Raw genomic sequence first — 23322 nt, 5'->3', positions numbered from 1 at the left:
ACAACTTGGAACACACCAAATTTTCATTGACACCCAAGGTGCCAAGTTGGTGGTATACTGTGAAAGTGCCGGCTAGCAGGAGGCTTTTTTCTCGTCTGATTCATCTACTGACTGTCTTGTGAAGACGTGGTCCCTGCAGTTTTCCAGTCAGCTTACACTCAAACACTATAAGGCAGCTGAACGTCAGTTAGCAAGGAGCATGAAAAGGCAGTCCACCTTTCCATCCTGCGATTTAAGGGCACATGTAAAAGGCTCTTTGAAGTGTCGGAAGTACTTGACACTTGGAACTCTGTTGTCAGAGAGCATCCAAAATGTATAACGCTAGTGCCAAAAAACTATAAACTATAAAGAAAAGGAGGCAGGGTGCAGAAAAGAAGCGTTTTTCCAATTCCTGCCTTGGGAGAAAGGTGATTTTGGTGTGTGAATGCCAGTTTCCAAGGAGCATTGAAAGACAGTCCACCTTCCCAGTCCCTGCCGGTTGCTGCTTTCTGACTGGTTAATTCAGGTTATCGGTGGGGAGATGACTTCTAGGTCTCGCGGTGTGTTATATTGATGTTGAGGTGAGCCGGGGCTGTAATCTACACATCCTTGACATTCTGAGCCGACGTCTTGACGTGACCCTGTCCCAGTTCCCTTCATCTCCGGGATTATTCAGTATTCCGATGCTTATCTGTCTCCACCGAGCTGTGGCCGTGAGATCTCGAAGCCACCGCACCCCCCACCCCTCTGTTGACTGGTGAGTAGGTGCTGATTACCCACCCACCCCAAACCACTCTCAGCCCCCCACCAGTCAGCTTCACTGGTCCTCGACTCTCCTCTGGCTAGTGGACACACTTAATCTCTCACCAGGGAGAAGGGGACCCTGGCTTGCTGAGCCGTGGCATTTCCATTCTCCAGGCCCTGCAGTCCAGCGAGCCTGTCCTCATAAATGGATGCTATAGACAGTTGGATAAGCGTGGCTCGCCCCGTTTCGGCAGGGATAATGCACTTTTATCGTCCCCGCATCTCCCCGCCTCGCGTGTATCAAGTCCGAATGCATTTCCTTGTCCGTGAAGGATTTGGCTGGATATATTAAATATATATTGTTGTATTTTTCATTTTTATATTATCACTTCACCCAGTCACACACAAGCCAGCCTGCCCCGATTGTCTGTTGTTGCATGCTAAGAGAAGAGTATGGTTACAAAGGGGTTGCTCTGCATGCAGGGCAGGGAGCATGGAAGCAGGATGGAAGCCTGGGATAAGGTTGGCTGTCTCACTTCACAGAAGCCAGGGGATCATTCCTAATTTTTTTTCAGCCTCTCTCAACACCCCACCTCCGCTCACCCTCCACCAACACACCCCACCCCCCTCTCTGCGGCTCGTTTATTTATTTATTTATTTATTTATTTATTTATTTATTTATTTTGTTAGTTATTTAAGGCAAAGACACCGGCGACAGATGGGAGACTGATTGAAACATTTTACTCCCAATATGTTTCACACTGGCTTATATTTCCATTTTCCCTCTCAAAATGCACAGGCAGCACATTACACTTGATTTACAAATTCATTTAGAGTTTACGGTTTCCAGCAGCCGAGCCCCAACCAAGGCATTTATCTGCCTGCGCCGCAGTTGGGTTGGAGTTAAGGCTTCGTCATAGATCATAAGCAAGTTGGGTTACTTAACAGTCTTCAGACCAGCCCTCTAATGTTCCCTGTTCACTCTCCTTTTTTTTTTTTTTTTTTTTTTTGCTTTCTTCCTCCCCCACTCCCTCCTTCTCTTTCTCCTCCTCATGCTCACTTGCTTTTTTTGTGTGTCTCTCCTTCCGCAGACCCCTGAGGAGCTGGACGATTCAGACTTTGAGACGGAGGACTTCGATACGCACAGCAGGACCAGCAGGCAAACGGACGACGACCAGCTCATTGCCGGCCAGAGCGCCAGGGTGAGACGTGTGCCCCTTTTGTCCCTCTGTGTTTGTGCCCCCACCCACCCACCCACACCCAGAGCGCCAGGGTGAGACGTGTGCCCCTTTGTGCCCCCACCCACCCACCCACCCACACCCACAGTCACACCAGGGCCCCAGATCTGTCAGACCTGTACACCCGCGCACACTCTGTTTCTCTCTGCCTCTGTCTCTCGCTCTCGCTCTCGCTCGCTTTCTTTCTTTTTTTTCTTTTTCTGTCTCTCTCTCTCTCGCTCACTCGCTCACTCGCTCTATCTTTTTTTTCTTTTTCTGTCTCTCGCTCTCTCGCTCAGTCTGGTCTGGTCTCTCTGGCTGGCCGTCTTACTTGTTCTTTCCCCTCCCACTTACCTTTTCATTTTTTCTCTCCCTCTCCCTCCTTCGCTCCCTCCATTTAGGATTACCCCTGCCCTGTAGCTCCTGAGGGGATTTCTTTTTAAAGGAATGATGCAACCTAACACAGAGACCAGGGGAGATTTGACTTGTACTTTTCAGTTTGAAGTCGTTTTTTTTTTTAATTGTTGAGGTCAAAATGCCACTTCTGTAGACTTTTCACTGAACTGGAGGGGTTTATTTGAAGAAAGGTTCGTGGAAACTTATCAAGAGCTGACCATTGTGGTTCAACTTCAGTGAATTGATGCACATAACCTCTATCTGAATTGAAATAGCATTACTCTTATTTACGATACAAAGTGAAACATGTGGTTTCTTTTCACTTTAATTAATTGGCATCCCACCATCACCAGTTTGTGTAGTGCCCACCTGGGTAATGTGAAGGCAGCCATTTTGTGCCAGTGCATAGCCCACACATTGTCAGCCTGGCATATCGGTGTGGAAATGGGGAGTGGGCAGCTGCACGGGTGGGATGTCCTCCTTGATGACTGCCCATCCTGGTGTGCTTAGCGCCACTTCCTCCCTGCACTGTACTCTCCCCTCCCTGTGTGAAGTTCCACAGAGTGAGCGCGGAGCTCGAGCAAAGGAAACTGAAACAGCACATTAGGATTCTACTGTGAGTGTCTGTCGCGAGTTCACAGGTTAATGCCATCAGCGGCAGCTCAAAGATCAAGCTTTCCCCGTCTCTCTCTCCCCCTTCCTCGTGCAGGCACATCTTTTTAATCCAAGGCTCACATCTCTCTCTCTCTCTCTTTCTCTCTCTCTTTCTCTCTCTCTCTCTGCATCTCTTTTTCTCATCTCCTCTCTTATCAGCTCACCGACCTGGTTGCTGTTGCCTTGGTAATGCAAGCAAAAATACATTCTGGCACAGAGCAGCTGTGTAAAGGGTCTCTGCGTTTTTTTTTTTTTTGCCGTGACAAGGGAGCAGGTATTAGGAATCAGGCATGTAGATGAGGTTAATTTATAGGGTAACACTTTACTTGACGGGTGAGTTCATAACACATTCATAACAGCTGTCATAAACTGCACATAAAGCATTCATGACTGTTTCATGAGACATCACTCAACATTCATAACAAACCTTTCATGAATGTGGAAGACAGAATGATGACAACTTGTCAAAATAAAAGTTCAACAAGTCGCAAAGCAGCAACTTCCGGGAAGTGTGATTGGCGTGGCAGTCCGGCTCTAATGCCTTCCATTCTTAGGAACGAAAGTCAAAGGAGGTGGGGGGGGGGGGTAGTGGAGTAAGCTTTTGCTTTGGGGATCTTGTTACTATGGTTTTGATCTTTCTTGTTGGCACAGTGCAGTTTCATAAAAGCTCATTTTTGTTGTTGAAATTTACTCTAATACAGGGTTTTCCACCCTCCCCTTGCTGTTCTTTGTACTTATGACTAGCTTGTTAAGCTTCATTGCTCTGGAAGTAAAATAATGTTTTATTTCTTTTCAGAAAGCTATTAGAATACTGTTATTATGTTTGTTGTTGCTCCCAGTCTACACGGCTTCTGTGTTTTATTGAAGGCTTCTAACTCGGCTTTCTCCTGCTGAGTCTTATGAAAGATGAACACAGTGCAGCGCAGCGCTCTTTTTAATGAGCAGTGACGGCTTTTTCATCCTCTCCACCTCCGCTTTAAGTGTGTGATTTTCCCCCCTCTTTTTCCCTTTTTTTCCCCCTCCCAATCAAACCTCCGTTAGCCCCATACAGCTTTTCATTCTCCCAATCAGGCAAGTTGGCTCCAGGACTTGAGCTGGATTTTTTTTAGTCTGCCGCGGGACTCCAGCAGCCAACTGAGGGGTTTGACACCAACGCAGAACACACCCTGTCTGGGGTCGTCCTTGATGGAACACAATTACTTCACGTTTTAATTGGTGTCAGGCATCCTCCCTTTGTTTTTCCCCACATCCCCCCTGTGGGCACCGGTTTTAGCCCACCGAGGAATAGCAAGGGTAGGACTGAAGCGCCGACTGTACTGGAGGGATGTTTGTTTGTCCTCTGTGTTTGTTCTTGTCTTTCTTCTTTTTCACTTTTTGTTTCTGTTCTCTCTGTACTGTCAATCTTTCCCTTATTTATTCTTTTACTTATTTCTCTCACCTTCTTTCTTTTTTCTGTCCCATCTTTAATCCCCTTTACCCATCTATTCATTTCTTGCTCTGATTATTCATCTCCATGTTTGTCTTTCATTTCTTTTCTACTTCTCTCTCTCTCGCTCTCTCTCTCTCTCTCTCTCTCTCTCTCCCTCCCTCCCTCCCTCCCTCTCTCTCTCCCTCCCTCCCTCTCTCTCTCCTCTTCCCATCGCCTTCAAAGAGAAGAAGCGTGCCTCATTCAGGGCCTTCATCGGCGCCTCAGCGTTATTATTAACCGAGTGACACATACATCTCGTTATGTCCTGGAGGGAGAAAAAAGCCCTTTGCGTTATTGATCTTGAGATTGCCGGAGGCAAGGGAAGAAAATAAATATGTATTTGCAGCAGATGTTTCGACCAGTCTCTTCCTTCTCACTGAAGTAGCTACTCAGGGGCTTGGGATGCCTGTTACTTTAGACTGAATGAAGTGTTTTGTGTGTAAGTGGTGCCTCTCCTAAACATTATTTTGAAAAGGCGGGGAGGGGGGAAAAAAACAGAATCTGATCTCGTGAAGCCACAAGCCACAGGAAATGGTGGATTTGTTGAACTGATCTTTAAGAGTATGAAGTTTGAGATTGCTGGTAGGGATTTCAACATTTGATCTTGGGTTTGTTTGCATGAACCAGGATTCCTCTGTAAAGTCAAATCAAATTTTATTTCTATATAGAGCATGTTTACAGACGGCTGAGCCGCACCAAAGTGCTTCTCAATAAAGTGCTTAGTGCAATAAACAAAAGAATTACCTAAGGCAGAAGGGAGTATTGATTGTTTGGTTTGGATTACATTAACCAAGCCATGAAGGATTCCTTTGAAATAATGTTGGTTGAAGTTTGAGCTTGATGGTAGGGATTTAAACATTTGATCTTGGGTTTGTTTTCGTGAACCAGGATTCCTCTGTAAAGATCCCTGGTTTAGGCTGGAGAGGATTTCAGCCATTGGTGGGTTAAGGGGATGCTGGGAACAGTTTGCTTTCAGTGTGATCTTGGGGTTCTGTACAACTCTGTGGCTTTGGAGGGGGGGTGTAATGGCCACACTCTGCCAAATCCTCAATGCTCCAGTCTCTCTGTCGTTTTCATTGCACTCACTCACTCACACTCTCTCTCTCTTTCTCTCTTTCTCTCTCTCTCTTTCTCCCCCCGTAGGCCATCATGGCACAGCTGCCTCAGGAGCAGAAAGCCAAGATCGCCGAGCAGGTGGCCAGCTTCCAGGAGGAGAAGAGCAAGCTGGATGCTGAGGTGTCCAAGTGGGACGACAGCGGCAACGACATCATCGTGCTGGCCAAGCAGATGTGCATGATCATGATGGAGATGACCGACTTCACCAGGTTAGTCGGGCGCAGCTGGGGCGCTATGCCCGGGAAGCCTGCCCTCTCTCGTTCTGCCCCCCCCCCCCCCCTCTCTCTCCTCTCGTCTTCTTTCTTTTCTCCCTCCCTCTCTTTTCTTTCTTTCTTTCTTTTCTCCCTCCCTCTCTTTTCTTTCTTTCTTTCTTCTCTCCCTCCCTCACTATCCCTCTCTCCCTCTCTCTCCCTCTCTCTCTGTCTCCTCTTCTCTCTCTTCTCTCTCCCTCTCTCTCCCTCTCTCTCCCTCTCTCTCCCTCTCCCTCTCTCTCTGTCTCCTCTTCTCTCTCTCTGTCTCCTCTTCTCTCTCTCCTCTTCTCTCTCCCTCTCTCCCTCTCTCCTCTTCTCTCTCCCTCTCTCCCTCTCTCCTCTTCTCTCTCCCTCTCTCTCTCTCCCTCTCTCTCTGTCTCCTCTTCTCTCTCTCCTCTTCTCTCTCTCCTCTTCTCTCTCCCTCTCTCCCTCTCTCCTCTTCTCTCTCCTCTTCTCTCTCTTCTCTCTCTCTCTCTCTCTCCTCCCCCCCCTTGCTTGGCTGCAGTTACACTCTGATCTCCTCATTGTCTCTCTTGCTCCTATTCCATCACTTGCCGTCATCCTCTGCCTCTCAATCTTTCTCGTTCTCATTCTCTCAAGATCTCTCTTCCTCTCTCTCTTGCTCATTCCCTCCCTCCCTCTCTTATCTCCCGCTCTTCTCTCCAAACTCCCATTCTCCAGTGATGCGTGTGTCTTGGCTTAGTGGCTCGTCGAGTTGGCGTGGCGCTCTGCTAGTTCTCTCGGACTGCTTGGCCCTGGCTGCCTGTGCAATCCTCATCTGACCCCTGCCGCTGTTTAAATTTGTATGGCCCGGCGATGACTTTAAGCGGATATCCTTGTTAGGGCCTCTTTTGTCTGCTTCTTCGCCGTGTTTAACCTCCCTTTACCCCGTTCTCTCTGTTTCTCTTAAATAAGTGACAAGCTTTTGTTGTTACCCTTGCACTCTGATGTTCAGTGTCATTTCAGCCTATTGGCATGACTGCAGAATTACCATACTTAGTTTCCTGGTAGGAAGAAGCTGTACGCTCCTGTGTTGTTGGCCATTGCATTTTCTGCAGTCTGTTTTTAAAGAGGACCCTCTGAACCCTCTTCGTCTGCTCACCGACAACATGGTCATATCTCTCCCCATCTCCGCACATAAGAACAGACCCGTTATTGTTGTTTTGTTTTTTTATTTCCTTGTTCTTCTTTGAAATAGATGAATAAATAAAAGCAGATCAGGCATCCGATATTCATAATCCAAAACCAATTAATTTCACTGACAGCCCGCATGATCTTATCACTGTGAGAGCCAAGCATTCCACAAAGCAATGACAAGGTGGGTCAGGACCCGCCACACACACACACACACACACACACACACACACACACACACACACACACACACACACACACACACCACAGACTCCACAGAGATGCTCCAATCACAGTGTCAAATAGCCCAGCAGCAGCTGCTCCTATCTGGACAGGGCCATCTCTAGGTGTCTCGGCACAGATTCATACACCGCATAGCACAATGCTTAAGAAATAGAGGGTGGGGTGCAAGAGTTATTGCCAGTGAGAAAGGTCAGGCATACATATATGTGTGTGTGTGTGTGTGTTTGTGTGTTCCACCTATGCTGGCAGAATCTAAAAAGGGTCCATTTAAGCTGTGACCGAGCGCAAGCTCATGGCCTGAACACCTGAGAGTCTTCGCCATCTGCTCCCCACAAGGACTGTGTGTGTATGTGTGTCTCTGTCTGTTTGTGTGTGGGTGGCGGTGACAGTTTGAAGCTGACTGGGAGAGACTATGTTATTTATGTGCGCGTGTGTGTGTATGAGGATAGACAAATATAACTGCACATGTATGTATGGTAGTCAGTACACTCTGTGAGCCTATCCATCAGAGAACACCATTTGCTGAGGTAACTGAGTCCTGCACAGCTTTCGGTCACCAAACCCATACTGTCATAGCATGTTATCGGCCGTCCAGAAAATGAGAATATGGGGTGGGGGGGGGGGGGGACTGAGTGAGGGAGGAGAAATAGATGAGGTACGAGTGCAGGCAGAAGAAGCCAGCCAGGTTTACTCCTCCAGCTCTCCTTTATTCATCCGCCCGTTTCTCCCACGCCAGCCATGGTCTGGCGGTCAGCATCCACCACCTCCGTCCTTCTACACCTCCACCAGTTCCCCGGCCCTTTCCTCCCTGACCTGCCGTGCGCCATGTTAATATCATGCAAATGAACCTGGCTCCAATCTCACACCAACACCCCAGCCCACCCCGCGCACACACGCGCACACACGCGCACACACGCGCACACACGCGCACACACGCGCACACACGCACACACACGCACACACACGCACACACACGCCCCTCGACCCCTGACCCCCGAGCATCACATGCCACCCACTGCCACTATCGTAAAAACAGGCACGTGTGTCCTCAGATTAAAAGCCATATCCACTGAGTACCACGTAATCACACACACACACACACACAAAGCAGGGGCAGAGTAGATGATGTGTGTCATGAGGCAAGATATCACATGTGATTGTGATGGTCTGTGATGAATGCTCTTCATCATAGAGTTAACTGCCTTTTCATGGTGTCACTGCAACAAGTAAGTGAAGTGCGCACCATGCATGATGACTCAAATGTCACCGTGTTTAAAGGAGATCACATCAGTTGTCAGTGTGTCTGTGCATGTGCTTATGTGAGAGTGACTGAAAGAAACTCTCTGTGTGTGTGTGTACGCACACATTTTCGTGATGGATTGAAAGCAGACACCTGCAGCAGCCATGGCGAAGGTCGCGGCGAGTTAATTCAGTCCACGCCCAAATTATTGCCCCTCGACCTTGAGCGGGTATACAGCCCTCTGAAGGTTAATGCTTTGAAGGGGAAATTGATTCAGGCCTTTATCCCGACTTAATATCTTGCCAAGAGGACCCCAATGCCACCAGCCGACGTCACACTTTCTGCGACACGAGATTCTGTAGCCATGCTTTATTCATGAAAGACTGGGACGGCGGGGCGCAGAATCAGAGCCACCTGTCCGTGTGTGTGTGTGTGTGTGTGTGTGTGTGTGTGTGTGGTTGTGTGGTGGGGAAGGGAGCCAGATCGCTGGACCACAACACACACACACACACACACACACTCACTCTCACTCCACCCCCTCCTCCAGCCAGACCCCCATCTGGAGCTGGCGTTGCCCACTAATTCACAGGCATTCTGGTGACAGTCGCGCCCTCAGCTATGCAAATCTGATAAACGATCTGGAGTCATCCCTGCTAAACAGTCACCTTGTAGTGGCTCAGGGTGGCTGGCTGGCCGCTGAAGGGAATAGACTCAGGGGAGGGAGGAAAGGTGGTGGGGGGGGGGGGGGGGCCACAAAGGTTGCCCGTGTCACTGCCCTTTACTGTTTGTTTTGGAATGCACACACACACACACACACACACACACACACACACACACACACACACAAACACTACACACACACACATACACACACACATTCATATCTTTATTATTATTTGTTTTAATTCACATACATGCACAGTCTGTATTTCTTATTTTAGTCTCCCTGTCTTGTATTCGTACACGTGCACATCACAAGCCCCTTTACTCATGCAGCCACTCTTTGCATAATGATTCTGCAGTTAAGGGGTAAGGGATCTCTCTCTCTCTCTCTCTCTGTGTCTCTCTCTCTTTCTCCCCCCCCCCCCCCCCCTCTTTTTCGGTCTCTCTCTGTGAGGTGTGTGTGTGGGAAGGTAACATCCTGCCGCTTCAGTCTCGGAGAGCTCGCCTGTCCCCTGTGGTTCGCTGCTCGCTAAAGTAACGCATGGCTACCTCCATGTGGACTCCAAGTCTCCTGACAAACATCAAGAAAGAAAAGGGAAGGAGGGTTGAGGATGGTGGTTGTGATGGTGGAGGAGAGAAAGAGAGGATAATAAAAGAGGAAAAGGCAGAGAAAGGACCGAAAAAAAGCCAGAGGGAGACAGGAAGAGGGAGAACACAAAATTCCATCTGTTGTGGGTTTGGAGTGCTCAGTTTAGCCGGGAGAGAGCAGCTTTGAATCCAGGTTGCGCCACTTGCCAACTGTGCCCCGGAGTCCCTTGTGGGGGCACAAAGCTGGCAAACGCCATGCCAGCTTCAACCGAGGGGGAGAGACTGAGGGAGAGAGGAGGGTGGGGGTGGCAGACACAGGAGGCAGGGGGAGGCCAGAACCCTATTAAGCTCACAGGGCCAGAGGAGCAGCCCCTAGAACCCATGGAGGGCACAGCCCAGCCCAGCACAGCAGAGCAGAGGGCGGGTCTGGCCGTAGTCCTTCACCATCTGGACGGCTTTGCACACACAGACAGGCCGCTTACAATCCAGGGTGGCTGCCATGAGACAAAATGTGAAGCTTGTGACACGATGCTTCTGTTTATTTATTTATTATATAATAATAATAATTATTATTTTTATATATATATAATTTTTTTATTTATTTTATATACATATATATATATATATATATATATATATATATATATATATATATATATATATATATATATATATATATATATATATATATATATATATATATATATATATATATATATAATTTTTTTATTTATTTTATATATATACATATATATATTATTATTTTATTAATTTATTTGGCTGTGAAGATGGAGGTTTATCTGAAGAGACAGGTCATGAAGCTAAGACCCTACAGACTCCCTTAGGCCCGTGTGATTCTGTTAGCCATTCCCCACCCGTTCTGCCCCAACTGCTACAACTTCTGGCAACGGGACAGTGTGACGGAGAGCCATCCAGACACATGCGAGCTGCTGTCATAATTCCCATTTCCACACCAGTCGGCCCATTCCACCTTCCCCTAGGGGAGGGAGGGAGAGGGAGGAAGAGGGAGTGTGTGTTCTGTGTGCTTTGGAATGCCCGTCGGCTCCGTGTCGGATGAGCGGGTCTCTGTGCGTTTGGGGAGTGTTGGTAGCGACGGCTGGCAAACACCGTCTGACTGACACCATGTGACTGACTCTTTCTCTCTCCATCTCTATCTCTCTCGTTCTCCTCCAGGGGAAAGGGGCCGCTGAAGAACACCTCAGATGTGATCAGCGCCGCAAAGAAGATCGCCGAGGCCGGCTCCAGAATGGACAAGTTGGGCCGTACTATTGCCGACCAAGTAAGTGGGGTGTTGGGCGAAGGATGACAATCCTCTTTCCTTGGGGGGGTGGGCACGGATGGGGTAGATGGAGATGGACCATTTTTAAATTATCCATGTCTGAGCATTTTTATGTAAAGATTTTTTCCCAAGGGACTATGTGCATAATTCATTTGTTGAGTCTTTCACGCCCCCTCCTTTCAGTGTTTGTGTACGTGCGTGTAGCATTTTTTATTTACTTTGGGGACAGCTAATGGGGATGCTATGTTGACAGTTTGCCTTCTACTCTACATTCGTGCCTCGCTGCCCACTGGCTGCATTATTGCTCGGGAACAGTGAGGCCGAAGCATACACTATTTCAAGATGTCTTAGAGTAAACACTGATATATCTACTTTTATGTTTCACCCTCTGCAAAACAAGGGTCTGAAGGTCGTTTTGAGTTTTGTATATTTTAGAGCCGCATCTTGAAATATATCTGTATTGCGGTTGTAGCCAAGATGTAAATGTGTCTTGCTAGTCTTCTTCAAACATGACTTCTACGGGAGAAGGGGTGCTTAGATCAGCCCAGTGGACATGACCAGACTAACACAGTCTAGCCCCAATCCACTCGCCCTCCCACATCCAACAACCCCCAACATCCTCGTCTGCATTGGTATGCAAGTGTAGATGGCCTTGCGCCATTCAGCGCAAACTCGACTAGGGTTAGCTGAATTATTAATCACCTGCATCAAAGTTAGCTCTTTTTTTTTTTTGTGGTTGAGCATTTCTTGTACTGTAGGACAGGGCGGGATCCTTAAAGCTAAGCACCTTTATCTCATTTGCTGCATGGCCATAGCCTTTAATTAAAGTCGGCATGGTAACATCTGCAGTGTGCACCTTTCTCCCACATAATCTTGCATAATGAGCAGCCCTCGCCGTCATCTGGAAAAGCACTGGCGGTTTTGATATTTTATTGAAGTCATGCTTTGATCCGCAGAGGGGCTGATCCATTTTCCAACTTTGCGATGGCATTACCTGCGATGGCCCAGGCCAAGTGGGAATAAGGAGTTCACAAGGGGCACTGGGGGAGGGAGGGGGGGTTGTCAGCTCCTGCCCACCTCCCACCACTACCACCACCAAGTTCTGTGAAGCTATTTACCCACTGTTATGAATACAATGGTATCCCCCTAAGAAAACAGATGGGATCTGCACAGGAGTGTGTGTCTGTGTGTGTGTGTGTGGGGTGTGGGTGTGGGGGGGGGGGGGGGGGGGCGACCTGGAAGGTAGTTGCGACGGAGACGGCATGTGAATGTTTCTGTGTGTGTGATTTTTACCTTGTTTACGCTCCGAATATCCGCTCTTGTGTCAATGTGTTTTTGCACGCACGCTGTCTGATGCGTCTGCCTGTGCGTGCATGTGTGCTTGTTTTGTGTCTCTTCATGTGTGCGCGCATCACCGTGTGCATGGGAGCACATTAAATCAGCATGAGCTAGCATGGGCAAGGTGCAGGAGCTGTGCGTTTGTTCACTTGCCTCCTGCCATGTTTGTGGGTGTTGCACCAGCAAGGGATTCAGAGCTTCTGGAACACTCTAAGTATAAATAAATCAACAGAAGTGGCCAGAAAGGCCCAGCATCGATGTGGGACCAGTGCAGAAGGCCATACATCCCCAACGTCTCTGAATTGGTGACTCCGTATCCATTTGCTACAAACGTACCAGATTTAAAAGGGCCAGGAGCCACTCTACATGGCTGCTTACCTATGTACAAAATGCAGCCCATGATTCTAGCAAAAAGTTGTGAAAAATTAAGCTCTAGGTCCAATTAAATGACATCTTTCCCTTATGTGATCCTGAAGCAATGTGTTGATTGGCTGGAATAATATATGGTCTTCTAATGAGCTGAACTGAGCAGATCTATGCCTAGGACTTTGTAAGAACACCACAAGTTTTATCAAGCGCACACACAGAAAGAATGGATAGTTCGAGGACCTTGAGGCAAAATAAGCTGAATTTTTGAAGTTAAAGGTTTTACCCTCTCCGATAAAAGCATGACTCTGAAGATTCAAAGTGACCAAGTCATGTTATTAATTCTTTAAAAGAAAATGTTGTGATAGAATCATGGCTTCTCGTGGGATGCTCCAGTACTTGTAGGATGACACCACTTCCAATTAAAAAATTCCCGTGTTCGCGAGAACGTCCCGCCAACTTTGAGTGTCAAATGCGCTTATCGCATCTGACGTGCAATTCACACCCGAGTTGGCCATAATTCTGAAAATCAGTCAGCGGCTGGCAGAATCACGGAAAACACACACTGCAACACACACAAAATAAACCGCACACCATAAGCATGCGATTAGACTACAAAAGTTTGAGGGCAGTAGGTTCATCAGTCCTGGTTGGGGGTTGGAGGTTGAAGAACAGCTTGGTGGTGGTGGTGGTGAGGAGATGGAGGAGGCTGGTAAAGGTGGCCTGGGTGGTCAGAGGGAAGCCTGAAGAGACCTGAATCCATTAAAGTGGAGTGCTTCGTCTTTAATTAGCAGCCTAATTACCAGGTGGCAGCTTTTTAATTTATTTACACGCATCTGTATTTAGCGCTCGCTCGCTCGTTCATTCGTTCGTGCCCTCGCTCGCTCTCTCCCTCTCTCTCGCTCACATGCTCTTGCCCCCTCCGCCACCACTTGGAAGCCCAGGGTGCTGCCTGGGAGCCGAAACGCAGTACTGTAAGAACGGGGTGAAAGAAAAAGTAAAGAGAAAAAAGGATAGGGGGGGGGGGTGTATTGGTGTGAGCGAGCGCCTCTGTGCTTGCTTTGCCGGACCACAGTGGTGAGTAATCCTCTCTGGCGCTCTGAAAAGAGAAGGTGAGGAGCAGGACCATGACTCTTGTGCTTTTTCTTTTCTTTTTCATTCCCACCCACCCTTCACTGGTTTGTTTGTTTGTTTGTTTGTTTGTTTGTTTGGGCTCCTGTTTTCTGGTCTGTGCCAAAGCTTCATATCAGAATGCACTGGAGCTTGCCAGGACACTTACCCGTGTGTGTGTGCATGTGTACAGATTTTTTGAGGATCGATCATCCCCCCAGATGGTCCCAAACCTATTCACCCCTTGCAAGTGACGTCACGTTTTGTTCGCGCCACAGCAAAATAGCCTAGTGGACGGCAAGAACACGAATCAAATCAATGGGTTGTAATAAGTAAGTTTATTCGCTGGGCAACGTACAAACTGACGAGTTGCATTAGCCCTAGCACTATGAGCTACGATAAACGTAAAAGCTTCTAAGTGTGGCAGCTGAGTTATTATTTCATGTTCTGATATGACATTCTTAACGTTTTGACTATGTTTCAACTGATAAAAGCAAGACAAATAAAGTAACCACATCGCTTTGCAATGTTTTAGTCCAGAAATACTTATGGGTGTTCATTTCCCATAATGTTAATTACAGTAGCCTAACGTTATACGACCTAACATTATCTCCCCTTGCTGTTACCACCAGTTTTAATAACTTTACATTTGCGATCATGACCCATTTCATCTAACAACACCACTGGCATCATCTTTGACTATCAGACCTCAAACAGCAATACATTGAACTACAAAGATGTTATAGTAATGGTGTTCAGTTCATCATAATCGTTATGACATAATGTCATTTGCCGTCCGTCTCCTATCTTTTTGCCGTCCAGCATGGAGCCGTCACGTGACTTGAGTCACGTGTCTGCAAGGGGTGAATTGTATCTGTGCACTTTTTAACACAGTCAAACATGGCATGGGGACTTTCAGAGCTGTTATTTGGCTGTGTGTGTGTGTATGGGGGTATGAAAGGGCCAGGCAAGCTGCAGGGGCGGGGATGAAATCAGTTAAATGGGTGTAACAGAGCCCCATTAAAGTTTAAAGAAATGAGTGTACTGCGGGGGGGGGGGGATGCAGGATTTAGGTCAGTGCCACGCATAGGTCTGCACTGCAGTTTATTAACAATTTACGAGCAGGACTCTGCAGGGGCACCAAGTGAGATCTCGGCTGCCGGCGCGGGTAAACAAATAATGCAGTGTAATTGAGATTTATAATGTAAATGTGCAAGCCACCATGTGGGCAATAAATACCCGTCTCTCTCTCGGCACATGTGGACGGACATGTGCAGGCGGCAGGAGCTGACGCGGCCAGCCATGCATGCATGTATGTATGCACGTATGTGTATATGTGTATGCAGGCATGTAAGCATAGGGCGCGCGCGCACACACACACAAGAACACGCGCACACGTACACACAAACACACAGTGGTAGACCATGTGCACAAATACATCAACTCTATAAGTACACACACACACACACACACACACACACACACACACACACACAGACACACACAGACACAGACACACACACACACACACACACACACAGACAGACGGGCCCACACAATGGGAAAGCCATGCAGACAAAGCCACCCTCTCTCCCCACAGGCTGGTAATATAAGGCTTGCATATTTAGCGTGGACCGGGCACAGGGTTGCAGCGCGTGGGGCTCGCTCGCTTTATCCTCATGATGTATACCGACATACATAGTGTACTTTTCCAATTTGCATTCAATCAGCGCAGATTTATGATGATCCACGAGCGGCGGCGGTGGTCCGACTCGAATCCCCCCTCTGGACTTGCAACGCTTTATGGTGACAGGGCAGTAAATTTCCCCCCCCCTTACCCACCCCTTCTGCCCCACCGCCCATCCCCACAAGCTCCAGCGGAGGAACAAAAGTCGAGTGGGAGAAGAGGCCCACAAATTCACAGCTTTGCAGTTCAAGGGTCAGCCAGAGAGAGCACAGATGCCAATAGCTCCCCACCCCAATCACCAAGCACACATGCACTCATAGCGCGCGCACACGCACGCATACAATCGTGTACTCGCTCACCATCACACACGTACACACAAATTCACGCATACAAACACAAATACATATTTACTCTCTCTTACTCACCGTCTTACTAGACACTTGTCTGAACCTTTATCTCTCCTTCTGTCTCTGTCTCTCTCTGGCCTTCATTTCTTCTTTTCCTCCCTTGTTTGTTGAACAGAGTTTTTATTTATAGGTTGCGTCACGGCCTCTAAATATGCAGCTATGCTAATGCTGGGGCCAAAGGTCCGTCCGTCCGTTTAGAACGGGTGATGGGAGAGGAGGCGTGCGGGGGGCGAAGACCAGAGACGTACACTGCCACCACCCTCAGTCCCCACCCAAACGGTCTCTGAACTCCAGCACACAGAACCACAGAACACAGGCGCAGTACGTAGCGTTGGATATCGCACATTTAGTTTTGCCCTGCTGTGTGATCTTGTAGTCGTGCTCTCACGAGCTCCAGTGAGCAGTAGAGAGTTGCTGAAATGATTTGGATTTGATTGGGTGGGGGTAGGGGGTATTTGCTGGTGGTAGGTTGGTAGGCCGGTTGCGTCGTTTCACAGCAGGCCATATCTGGAGGGGGGGGGGATGTCTGCAGTTGTGGAGAGCAGGCGCATGCACTCAAACAGCCACTCACTACACCGACTCTAAAATAGGTTTTGACAAGCTCATAATGTGCATTTTAATAAGTCTATGAATGCATTAATTAAAGAACGCATGGTGCTCTCCGTGGCAGTACTCATGCGTTTCGGCAATGGTCCCCCAGTCCAAGCCAATCCATACTTGGCGCCCTGGAGACCTGGTGTCGAGTCTGTGTCCTTTTAAATGTCACATTAGTGTCCTAAGCCCGTCACGCCAATTGAATTTGGGGGGGGGGGGAATATGTTGCCGTTGCTGCTGTTTGTTTATTTATTTATTTGTTTGTGTGTGTTTATTTGGTAATTGGGGGAGGGGCGGGGGTCGGAATCGTCAGTCCGTTTCAAATGTGATGTGATTGATTAGTGCAGACGGCAATGGTTTTATATTTAGCATGTTTGGAAACAAGAGCTGCGCCAGACGGGTTTAAATGCAATATAAGTCTCATTAGCCACATAAGGGAAGAGATGCTCAGCTCTCTCTCTCTCTCTCTCTCTCTCTCTCTCCCTCGCTCTCTCTCCCTCTCTCTCTCTCTCCCTCTCCCTCTCTCTCTCGCTCTCTCTCTCTCTCTTGCTCTCTCTCCCTCGTGTGCTCTCTCGCTCACTCCTTCTGTCTCTTTCAATCCCATCCTGCCTGACTCATTCATATGTCCACTGGTAGACTGGTGGCGTTGTCATTGCAACCACATTACAGCTAATACAGTACGCAGGGACACAAAACAGTGTTCCTCCAGAACCATGGCGCTACATAGAACAACACCGAGCTGCTTAGAACTCAGGCCAAGACAGCACAGACCTACATAGGACATGCTCGTGCTAACATGTTTCATTCGATGTGCACCAGAAGCCTGCCTTGGTAAAGGCAGGCCACAGACAAATCTTTTATCGGTGAGAATGACTCTTGATATGAAGCAGGTGCTTTTGTAAAAATGAACTGCATGCAGCCTGAGGTAACGTGTGCACCTGGAATACAGATCGCACTGCTCCCCTGTCCCCCACCTCCCCCATAGTCTTGCTCGCTTTTTCTCTCTCACACACACACACACACGCACGCGCATATTTGAAAAAAAGTGCACCAACCTCACTTTCTACATGTTGTGTCAAATGACCTATCAAGCTGTGCAATGGACGGTATTTTTCCTGTAGGAGGGTCTGTGTGTGTGTTTGTGCGTACACATTTTTTTGTGTATGTATTTCTTGGTGTAGATCTGTGTGTTTGAAAGCGATTGCACTCCATTTTTTGTGTGTGTGTGTGTGGCATGTGTGTGTGTGTGGCTATGCCTTTGAGGGAGTGCATGTCAGTATGGTGGCTAATACCTGCTCTGCAGTGTGTGTGTGTGTGTGTGTGTGTGTGTGTGTGTGTGCGTGTGTGTGTGTGTGTGCGTGCGTGTGCGCGTGCGTGTGCGTGTGCGTGTGCGTGTGCGTGTGCGTGTGCGTGTATGTCAGAGCTATGGTGCATATTCATTCTGTGTGTAGCATAGCATCCCTAGTTCAGAGATGCGATGATGCACTGCGAGTGTGTGTGCCTGCCTGTGTGTGGTGGGGCAGTTTGTGATGCTGGACTGGGGCCGCGGTCTCTTCCAGGTCACAGACGGTTCATCATCCTTCCTCCCCATGCCTCCCTGCCTCCCTGGCTCCAGCAGATGTGTTTTATGTCAGAACACTGCAAAGTCACGAGGGCCAAATTTGCTGACGGCCAGACTTTTTTTTTAAATCTTTTTCTCTTTTTTTCCCCCCTCTCTCCCTCCCCCCATCCACTCTGTCTCTCTCTTTTATGTGTTATATTTTTTATTCTTATGCAAACTTGCCAGTGACTGGAGCGCTTCCAATCGTGCAATATTCCGACCTCTCGCCTGTGTGTGTGTGTGTGTGTGTGTGTGTGTGTGTGTGTGTGTGTGTGTGTGTTTCACGCGGGAGGTTAAAACGTCTCAAGTGGTTTCCAGTGGGTATGACATGGCTGAGAATGCCCACGCACGGCCCTGACCAACATCAAAGACCATTAGGATGCCTGTCCAAATGCGACGGTGGTGAGGGGGTTTTATTTTTATTTAAGCAAGCGCATCGTTTACCCACTGGTAATACAGACACACATGAATTCACATCGCCAATATACACAGCTCCAGTGTGTCAGTAGTATCCCTCCTTGTAGTCCACAAAAAAAGAACAAAAGACTACATTACCCAGGGGTCACCTCGCAGCCAAGCCGCGGCACATTAACATGCTGCGGTGTCAGTAAATATGGAAAGAAGGGGGAATTGGCATTTCCCCCGTGTGATGCGTCCTGAAAGGTCAGCGTTTGCCAGTTCTCAGACCCATGGTGGTGCCGCCTCCGCCGATCTCACCTTCCCTCTGCCCATTTGAAATGGAATGTGGCCAGCCAGATGACATTTCCAATGATGAGGCCTGACCTTCGCGTTCGTGTTATGTGCAGTGGATATGTTTAAAAGTCCGTGCTTGTGAAACCTACTGAAACACCTGCTGTTGTTTTCTTAAGTCCGCACTTGTCTCCTGTTCTCAGTTCTTCATTGTTGGTGCACTTGTTTTTTTTTTTTTTTTTTTTGGTATATTTTCGTTGTCATACAAAAGGCAGTTTGTTTTTGTTTCCCCAGTGTGGGTGTTTTGCTCGGAAAAATGGGAACAATTTGTGCTTTGAACTCGGCATGTCGTAGCGGTGGGTCGCGTCGACAGAAGGAACGGGCTTGTGTAAGCGCACACACACACACACACACGCCTGCCACTACTCCTCCAGCGTGTGAAGACACACAGTCCTCATAAATATGGACGAGCTGGAAGTTAGTCACACAATGACGGTTAAGCGCCCATGTTTCAGATACTACACACGCCTGCTATGGTTGCACCACCAACCTGTGGCTGTTCGCAGGACCATTTTTAGACGCCGTGCAGGTGGGAATGCATAAAATATACACAAACAAACAAGCAAACAAAACAAAAACCTTCTTTAACCTCAGTTACCTTTGCATACTCTCCTCAGTGCTCCAGGAAAAGAAAACTCCCTTGTTGTACTTGCCTCTGCATTTTAAACGCGTCAGGATACTTCCTGGCAGGCAGGGAGGGACGCCCATCTACCTCATTTCCCAATTTTAAGAGGCTTGGATTTGAGCTGACTAATCAAAGTGAACTGAGGATGACCTCCAGTTGGGTTAGTTCAGGTGACCAGGGCCAGACCCGCATTGAGGGGGGAGAGTGGGGGTGAACTGTTTGGGAACTGTACATCAGTACCAGGGCTTATGGATTTTTCAAAAGCAGCAGTTTTTTTGGGGGGGGCTGTGCTAGTCCACTTCATATTTAAATGATTGAGTGAGGCATTAGGATGCAGCTGCTGCTGCAGTGGCCATTAGAACCGTCCTCACGTCCTAAACGCAACAGATAAGGGTCCTCTCGGGCAACATGGCCTCATCCCACCTCAGCCTATATCTCCACGACATCCAACACTATGTAGGCCGGGCTGCTCTCTCCTGGACAGGCTGGACAAGAAATGCTCCAATTCTGGGTTAGAAAAGCGGAGGAGAGATTGTTTTGTGCATGTATACATTCTAGTCACCGTGTTTGCGTGCATGTGTTTGAACACTTTCTTTCTCTGGGTGAAGAACAAGTTCGGTGTTGTGTGTGTGTGTGTGTGTGTGTGTGTGTGTGTGTGTGTGTGTGTGTGTGTGTGTGTGCTCTCTGTGCAAGTGTCACATGTTCCCTCCTACGTTGGGGGTTTAGGTGTGGCACACTCAAGCTCAGTCACTTGTTGGGGGTGTCTGTGTATGTGTGTGTGTTTTGTATTCATATATGTAGGTGGTCTGGTTGAGGCAATCTCATATCACATACAGTATGCAGTCGTGGTTTCTACAGTATCTCATGCCTTTATGCATGTGCATAGGCGCTAGTGTGTATCAGGGTGTGTGTGTGTGTGATTGTGTATCTGTCATGTATTCACACGTGTGTGTGTGTGTGTGTGTGTGTGTGTGCAGATCAGGATGGGCACACACACTTACACACATACACAGAGATGGTACACTGTGTATCCTGTGGTAGTGGGGCTGCGTTGTGGCCAGCAGCTGAGCAGGCACAAGCGGGGCTTTGAGAGCGGCGGCTGCGATCGGTCTGACGCGCCGGTCCTGCAGCTGATTTGTATGCACAGTGGGTACCGTCTTAGCACCGCTCTGTGTCTGCTGCGCTTTCGTCCTCCCCCTGCTTCTGCCTCCGCTGCTCGCCCCACTCCCCTATGCCATTTCCCCCTTCTCTTTGCTCTCTCACACTCACACCATCTCTCTCTCTCTCTCTCTCTCTCTCTCTCTCTCTCTCTCTCTCTCTCTCTCTCTCTCTCTCTGCTCCCACACTGTATCCATGGCTTCCCCTCTGATCCTCTCTTTCTTTCCCTCCCTGTCTTTCTCTCTGCTTTTCTCTGTGCCACCCCCCCCCCCCTCCCCTCCCTTCCTGTCGTTTTCTCTCTTTCTCTCTCCCTCTGTCTTCCTCCCTCCCTCTCTTGAGGTGCTCTCTGTTAGACTGCCGTTGTCTGCAGAGTGCTTTTAGGCTGCGGGCTTGGGGTGTGCAGTGCAGCAGCAGCTTAGCGGTGGGGTGTGTGTGTGTGTGTGCGTGTGTGAGAGAGAGGGGGGGGGGGAGCACTGATATAATTTAGAGGTTTATATTAATCACCGCGGGAGTAATGGCTTAGAATAGTGAAGCAGGGCAAGCAGACGATTCTCCGCCGCTGCTGCTGTCCCTCTGTAATCTGGGGGCTGATGCCTCTGCCAAGAGTCTGGCCCTGCCCAGTCCTATCCCAACACCCCACCAACCCCTGCTGTGCCTCAGACATTTCAGTGGCTCTCTTGGAGAGGAGAGCAGGCACAGAGTGCCCGCCGAGCTGCCGAGCTGCACGGGAGGCCACGGCGTCTTATCCAAGATACCCCACAGAGGCAGTCGTGGCGCACGCTCCGTGGGATGATGATCCGCACCACAGGTCCCAGAGTGCCAAGCGGCCCCCGTCCAAAAGAACTGAAAGGCACTCTAAAAGCGGCTCTGCCAGGACCGGGTGGGGCAGAGTAATTGGTATTCCAATCAGCACCCATCTCCGAGTGACTGGACGTTCAGGGCGGCTGCCAGTCCGCTACCCTGCCCGCCCGCACGTCGCCCCTTCTGCTATTCTATGATCTAGCTTCGCCTGACCTTCTAACCCTCCCCCTCACCGCCTCGTGTCCCCTCGTCCCTTGAGCGCCCGGCTCACACATGTTAGGAGAGCGAACCTGAAGGCAAGTAGACGAAACTTGCTATGGCAGGAGGCACTCGAGTGGGCACGAGGCTCTTTCTTTCTTTCTTTCTTTCTTTCTTTCTTTCTTTCTTTCTTTCTCTCTTTCTTTCTCTCTTTCTCTCTCTCTCTCTCTCTGTCTCTCTCTCTCTCTCTCTCTCTCTCTCTCTCCCCCTCTCTCTGCTCGAGCAGAGGTGTGACAATACAAGTGGTATGGAGTAACACTTACGACTACGTGCTCTGCTGCTGCGACTAGACTAGACGAGGCGCGACGGCGTGACCGCCACTGCCTCGTCCTGGCCCGCCATCGCTGCCGCCCGCTGCTTAATAAAGCATGCTTAAGACGTCATGGCCCAGACTCCCCAATGTTCCGACACGTTAGCTTGCAGAACGGGCATGACCGCGTTACCTTTTTATCTATCTCCGGAAAGCCTGCTTTCTCCCCTCTGCTCACTCCGACCTCTGCACATCAGAGGGAAGAGGTGCCGGCTGAGGATAGGACTAAGAGCTGGAGTGCATAATAAGTGTTCAGGAGCGATGGAAGGCTGGGTGGCAGAATATGTCAGGTGTCCTAAAGGGGGGCGGGGGGGGGGGGGGGGGGGGGTACCACATGGGGCGGATACTTCAGCGGTAGACACTTAAAACATTTTCCTCTTCTTAAGAAGAGTATTTACTTTGGTTTGGCTCACCACTGGAGCGTGATCGTCAGTCGTAATTGAGCAGTGAGAGATTCATGAGTAGATTTTGATTGCGCCCACTGTAAACGCTGCTGGCAGATCTCAAGGGTGACATCTAATGATTTCTTAAGACGCCACATTTGTCGATGTCCCCTCAAAACAACTCTTGTCGAATTAACAGGGATTCCGAACTGCTTTTACTATTTTGTTTAGAAACAAGTAGTGAGTTTTTTATTTTATTTATTTATTTTAATGCCGGATACAGGATGGCATTTCCTATGTTGTTGCTGCTACATTGCATTACAATACAATATAAATACAGTCTAGTTTCCCCCTGCCCCAAAGCTGCTTTGTACCCGCATTTTCCACTATTTATTGTTTAAAATGCTGAAAGTGTAAAGTTTCTGTTTTTTTTTTCTTCCCTCTTTCCCAAATGTTTTATTTCAACAAGCCCTCCGTAAATGAAATAAAAGGCCAGCTTGGGAAATGGGTTAGTTTTTAAATTACATAAAACAACAGGAAAGAGAAAATACTACCCTTGCAAGTCTCTGTTTTGCAGTGGTGGTTAAGTGCATTGGAGTCCTGCTGGGTGTGCTTGGAGTGTGAGCGCTTCAAAATAAAATTAAAAAAAAAGGGGGGGGGGGGGGGGGGTTGAAACCTAAGGAGGGACGGGACCAGTGAGGCGCCATTGAGTGATGTTAACAGTACTCAGCTTTACTAAACACCCTTGAATATGAGCACGTCATTATAATTTGAAAGGTCTCATGTTGACTTAAGCTCTGGCGTGTGAAGACGCCCCATACCCACCACCGCCTTCCCCAGACACACACACGCGCACACACACACATCCACCCCACTCCCCCACATCCACCCGACTCCCCCAGTTGTTAGTGTGTTCTTCATCTTAAGCGCTTCTTATGCTGT

General features: G+C 48.6%; 1 protein-coding gene across 2 annotated transcripts in view; it reads left to right on the top strand.

Annotated features, from left to right (window-relative positions):
* The window catches only part of ctnna1 (catenin (cadherin-associated protein), alpha 1), a 103059-nt gene that overhangs the window by 74476 nt on the left and 5261 nt on the right, over positions 1-23322 (top strand). For both annotated transcript variants that reach the window (XM_076291658.1, XM_076291657.1), the window contains exons 15-17: positions 1815-1925; positions 5602-5783; positions 10888-10993. In XM_076291658.1, the coding sequence (XP_076147773.1) occupies positions 1815-1925; positions 5602-5783; positions 10888-10993 (399 nt within the window). The remainder of the gene's footprint in view (positions 1-1814; positions 1926-5601; positions 5784-10887; positions 10994-23322) is intronic.

Source organism: Alosa pseudoharengus, unplaced genomic scaffold (genome assembly GCF_046254945.1).
Source record: "Alosa pseudoharengus isolate Yale_2024_CS ecotype anadromous, Long Island Sound unplaced genomic scaffold, YU_APseudo_1.1 YU_APseudo_1.1_scf_19, whole genome shotgun sequence".
NCBI lineage: Eukaryota > Metazoa > Chordata > Actinopteri > Clupeiformes > Clupeidae > Alosa > Alosa pseudoharengus.
The sequence above is the reverse complement of the archived record's forward strand: the minus strand, read 5'-3'. Positions and strand labels throughout refer to the sequence as shown.